This window comes from Limulus polyphemus, unplaced genomic scaffold (assembly GCF_000517525.1).
Source record: "Limulus polyphemus unplaced genomic scaffold, Limulus_polyphemus-2.1.2 Scaffold3691, whole genome shotgun sequence".
NCBI classification, from domain to species: domain Eukaryota; kingdom Metazoa; phylum Arthropoda; class Merostomata; order Xiphosura; family Limulidae; genus Limulus; species Limulus polyphemus.
In genome coordinates, this window is record NW_013669301.1 from 55,588 (window position 1) to 61,742 (window position 6,155).

Genomic DNA, 6,155 nt, shown 5'->3' on the forward strand with positions numbered 1-6,155 from the left:
ATTAGGGACGGCTAGCGCAAATAGCCCTCGTGTAGCTTTGCGCGAAATTAAAAAACAACAACAAATTACCAATACGCCTTTAACATTTTACTGCTTTATTCCGTTAACAACCGATTAATATTTGGTAAGCTATTTTATACACAGAAGAAATTTTCCACGAGAGGCCAAGCTTTTTACGGAGTTATTTTTCATTCATGGTTTTAAAAATAATCTACCAACGCTTCGAAACTAAGATGGTAATGAAAAAATCATGGGATTGATTAAGATTGCCTTTATCGTACATGGGAAGGTCTTTCAGATTTCTGTATAGCAGCTTAAATGGATAAAGAAAATTGGCATAATTCAGTTTTCGCGGAGGAAGAGAGAAATTAAGTCCTTTAGCTAGGGCAGATTTACATTGGTTACTTAGTGTAATATTAGTGAGGTTCACAATCAAATTATCAGGATCAAAACTATCAGAAAAATTGTTAGTTAATTTGCTCAGCTTCACATTTTGGACAATTTTCATTATCCATTCGAACTGCTATACAGAAATCTGAAAGACCTTCCCATGTACGATAAAGGCAATCTTAATTAATCCCATGATTCTTTTATTACTAAATTAAAAAAAAGATGGTAATGATTTTAAAACAATCGGTTATAATTAGACCTCTTCTGTCGACATAACAGCGTGTAGATATGTAGAGATTGTGTTTTGAATATAAGAACGTCTAAATTGTTGGTGTTAATATGAAAGACTGACTTCGTCGTTAGAAAAAGTTTTGTTTTCTTAGAAACTTACCCTAACCCTACAAATCGGTTTGTCCCTTTAACTGAAGATGTGACTAATGGAACTGGGGACATCAAAGGTGAGACTGCTGCCGTACCAGCGCTATCATCATCAACTTCATCGTCCTCAGATATGGACGGAAGTATAAGGGAATGAATCCCATTGTTTTCTTCTTGCTGTTTGTAAAGAAACAAGTTTGAATATCTCTAAATCAATAACCATTTATACAATATTATTAGAGTATATATATATATACACAAATCGAAACGACTATAATTATTTAATTTTTTTTGATGCTAGAATTTTCCCGCAAGGCTACAGAAAGGGTTATCTGCGCTTGGCTGTCCTTATCTTTGAAAATATGGACCAGAGGGAAAGCGCTCAGCGCCAACTCTTAGGCTATTTTTGTCACACTTATAGTGCGCCCATTGCGGAGTGCGTTTTTTTCGGCAACGCGTCGATAATCTTCTTATTCACGGTATGAGTATGTTAGCCAGTAAGCCACTCCCGAACATCATTGTTTACTGAGATTTTAAAACACCATAGTAAAACGAATATTAGAAGATTAGTAGATACACAAATGATCTTTTTTACCGAATTATTTTGAACTCCTGACCTTTGCCCCAAATATTTTGACTGTCAATAGTGAACATATACCAGTAAATGTTCATGTTTTTTTTTTATTTAAGCACAAGGCTACACAGTAGGCTATCAGTGCTGTCTCCACCACCCGTTGTTTGGAGTTGTATGATGTGCTGCTGGAGGTGGGGGCTATTGTTCATGCAATTGATGATATATACAACATTTTTACTAGTACTATGTCTGTCGTATTCAAGCCTGGCTGATGAGCCCCACTATTAGATGAAAGACTTAGTCGGCAATGGATGTGTCAAATATGATGTTGTTGACATATTATTATGTATTCGCAGAGAGACTTACTTTTATACTCATTTTCTATTGTTTCTTTTTCTTTCTTTCTTCTTCCAAACACTTTTCAATGGACCACCATTCCTCCATTTCTCGGCGGATTGACTTGAAACTTTCTTGAGCTATACCTTGGTCCAATACAACCAGATGACTTTTTTAATTTTTTTTGATTTACACCTTTTTTTTAAGGATTTTATTGGATCAAAGGTAAAACGACCCAACAATGTATATTTTGGGCTCCTGTGCGTCCATATTTACAGCAATCAAGACGAAAATTGGCAAAAATATAAATTTTTGTGCGCCTAGCACACTGACACAAAAAAGTTGGCTCTGCCCATTTTAAGTCTTTTTTTTTTAAGGGGGCCAGATATCACAAAAAACAACATAATTTGTGGGTTTTTGGTCAATTAATCGGCCGTATTTTGACCAATTTACCATGAGATTTGGTACAAAGATACTTTTCTAAAGGTCTCATTCTTTGAAAAACAAAAAAGGCGGACTTGCCTATTTTTAGTAATTATAGGGGTCAAGATGCCACAAAAAGCATAATTTTGGAGTTTTTTTTGACAATTACTCCGCCGTATTTCAGCCAATTTACACGAAATTTGATACATAGATACTTTTTTTTTTACAAGTCCCATACACATACATACAGAAATGTGGGATATGCTCAGTTTTGGTCAATTTAGGGAGGGTAATAAAGTCAAATAAATCAATACTTTTTGGTCAGTTACATAACCTTGTTTCGACCAATTTACAATGCTGGACTTGCCAATTTTTGGTAATTATAGAGACAGGGGTCAAGATGCCCCCAAAAACATAATTTTAGGGTTTTTTTTTTCACAATTATTCCGCCGTATTTACATGTGATCTGGTTCACAGGTACTTTTTTTACAGGTTCCAATCAGAGATATAGATCATATTGGTATTCTTGTCTTTTGCTGAATTTTGAGTGGGAAAAGATAACGTGTATTACGATGAAAGGAAGTAATTAAAAGTAAACTTGATAAATCGAATAAACAGTGTAAAATTTAATGAAAGTACAACGTTTCACCAGGTTAACCTTGGCATCATCAGGTACGTCAACTACAATGAATGCATTGAAACTACAGCGCAAGGGTACATTGAACTTTGATTGGATAGATTTAACAGTAAGGTATGATATTTCCGGAGGGTATTTATTGATAGGGCTTGACTTCTTGTCAGTTTACAATTTCTACCTTGCTATATGATACCTAGTAGTTTCGTATGGGAGTAGGACTGACGGGGATTCGAACCCGCGACCCTCAGATCGCGAGTCGAGTGCCCTAACCACCTGGCCATGCCTGGCCTATATGATACCTTATAAGACGAAAGTTTTTCGAAATGTTGCCCTTTCTTTTTCTGGGGCAAACTGGCCCACCTTTCGAAAGGCGGCCCTTTCTTCTTTTGGGGGCAAACTGGCCCACCTTTCGAAAGGCGGCCCTTTCTTCTTTTGGGGGCAAACTGGCCCACCTTTCTTCTTCTAGGGCAAACTGATTTATAAAAATAATCTTGTGTATTTTACCTTCATTACGAATAATATCATTGTGAAATTATTTCTTCATCGGGGCAAAAACTGACTCTTTGATAGAGCTCTGAATTTTGGGGCTAGCGAGCCAGTTTCAAATCCGTGCGACATGACTAGATATTCCCCGCACCTTAAGTTGTGGGTGCATTATAATAGTGGACAGTCCATTCCTTAGTATGTATGGTGGGTGGTAGGGCGCTGCTTTCCCTCTAATCTAATTGGTTAAAAATTAGGGAATGCGGCAGATAAAATTGGTAACTTTGCACAATGGAGCCATAAATGTGTAGCCCAAGAGTTGGCTGTGGGTGCTGTTGACTAGCTGCCTTCTCTCTAGTCTGTCAATTCAAAATTAGGTACGGCTATATGAAGATAGTCCTTTGTGTAGCCATGCACAAAATATCTAAAACCAAGAAACAAACGTTTTATTTGTAGACCAACACTCAGTAAACTGAGACACAAAAAACATACCTCGTTTTCATAGCCTTCTCTGAGGTTGAAAGTGAGATCGTGTAAGATATCGTGACAGAAGGTTTCAGCAAATTCTGGATAGAGTTTTAGTACTTCCATCAAGCCAGGCATATAAATGCATTTTAAATCGCAATAGGTTAGGGCCTTTACGTCACTACTGGATTTGATTACAGTTTCACTTAGATTGGCTGCGATGTCACATCCAACAAGATCTCCTTTTCCTGTATCGACAAAAAAAGGTAGGTGTCGGGTATTACCATTCTAGTAACTAGGAAACTAACATAACAACTGTCCAAGCATGTATTACTGACCAATACAGTACCACAATACACTTTTTAACCGACCAATAGAGTACCACAATACACTTTTTAAACGACCAATATAGTACCACAATACACTTTTTAAACGACCAATATAGTACCACAATACACTTTTTAAACGACCAATACAGTACCACAATACACTTTTTAAACGACCAATACAGTACCACAATACACTTTTTAAACGACCAATAGGGTACCACAATACACTTTTTAAACGACCAACATAGTACCACAATACACTTTTTAAACGACCAATATAGTACTACAATACACTTTTTAAACGACCAATATAGTACTACAATACACTTTTTAAACGACCAATACAGTACTATAATACACTTGTTAAACGACCAATATAGTACCACAATACACTTTTTAAACGACCAATACAGTACTACAATACACTTTTTAACCGACCACTATAGTACCACAATACACTTCTTAAACGACAATAGGGTACCACAATACACTTTTTAAACGACCAATATAGTACCACAATACACTTTTTAAACGACCAATATAGTACCACAATACACTTTTTAAACGACCAATAGAGTACTACAATACACTTTTTAAATGACCAATATAGTACCACAATACACTTTTTAAACGACCAATATAGTACCACAATACACTTTTTAAATGACCAATACAGTACCACAATACACCTAACTCACCCAGTCTGCCATTTTTTATGTGCTATATTTTTCTACGTACTAAAGTACGCTTCTAGATGTTGTTTGCGTCATCGTTACGTCATGCCAAGCTCCCTCGGGCAAACAAAAGTAAATTGAAATAAGAAAAATAAAGACGACAGTAATATTTTTATATTTTTCAATAAAAACTGTGACATAAAAAAAAACTAGCTTTTAATTTCAGCCTCAAACAATAATAGTATTATAGCAATCTATGATATTGGTTTTCAGTAAACATAGGGATGTGGGACGGATAGGCTCTGGGAAAGTACTTAATGTAACCCCCTTAGAGGACTTTCAATCTTAATGATCAAGACATGATGCAAGCAATCAGTGTTTTTGTTTACTTATAAAACTTACGTTTTCCTTCATTAAGAAATCCCTAGCCTGTGGTAAGTTAGCCTACTTCAGCGATTATTGTTCTTTGGTGAGCATTATAGAAACAACGTGTCTTCACTTACCCAAAATGGCAACCACCATGCTGGTCTGTAATACCTCCATTGAACCGTTGCAAACAAAATATATATAACCTAAAGCATCTCCTGCGTGCACTAGGTATTCACCGGGTGCACAGAAATTACTCTTGATGTGACGAGACAGCTGTTTCAGACAACCCTGGGGAGCCGTCTCAAATATTGGGAGGGTAAGAATCTCTCTATTAAGGTGCATGGAAACGTCTCCTCGAAGCTCATCTGGAAATTCCCGCAGTACCTGTCACAAAAGTAATGGGAACGAAGGAAAATAGAAAAGTATTCAAATCAGTGAGTTCAGCATAAGTGGAAAGAAAGTTTGTTATTTTGAGAGGCAATACATAATGATACGAAAAAGAAAACTGGTGAACCTAATGATTACACAACAACATTACATCACAATAATGTTGTTTTGCAACTAAGGAACCATAATAGTACAAATAAAAGCATTGTAGCATAAGCCAATATTACAAGATTAAACGGAATTATGTAAAAAATAAAGTTAAAATGCAAGGCACACATTTGTTTCTTTAGTGCAAAGCTACACAATTGGATATTTGTGTTCTGCACATCTATAACTTACTACCGACTCATTGGGAACTATAGTGTTATTAGCTAAGACTAGTTCTACTCAGAACAGAAAAACATGTCCGCTGATAACGAGAAAATCGACAAGATATTTCTTAATTTGTCACACGGAAAGTTACCTTTACTGGAGAGTTAGTACTGATTTAATGATCTCAAGTTCTAATCTGTATCTCTCAAGATCGATTTAGAAATGATTTAATGATCTCAAGCTATAATCTGTATCTCTCAAGATCAATTTGTAATGATTTAATGATCTCAAGATCAATTTAGTACTGATTTAATTATCTCAAGCTATAATCTGTATCTCTCAAGATCGATTTAGTAATGATTTAATGATCTCAAGATCAATTTAGTACTGATTTAATT

At 35.7% G+C, this 6,155-nt stretch overlaps 1 protein-coding gene across 1 annotated transcript in view; it reads right to left on the reverse strand.

Annotated features, from left to right (window-relative positions):
• LOC106469863 (potassium voltage-gated channel subfamily H member 8-like) overlaps positions 1-6,155 on the reverse strand; it is a 55,068-nt gene that overhangs the window by 3,824 nt on the left and 45,089 nt on the right. The window contains exons 9-11 of the mRNA XM_022398430.1: positions 5,193-5,442; positions 3,714-3,934; positions 782-945 (exon numbers count right to left, since the gene is read on the reverse strand). Of these exons, the coding sequence (XP_022254138.1) occupies positions 782-945; positions 3,714-3,934; positions 5,193-5,442 (635 nt within the window). The remainder of the gene's footprint in view (positions 1-781; positions 946-3,713; positions 3,935-5,192; positions 5,443-6,155) is intronic.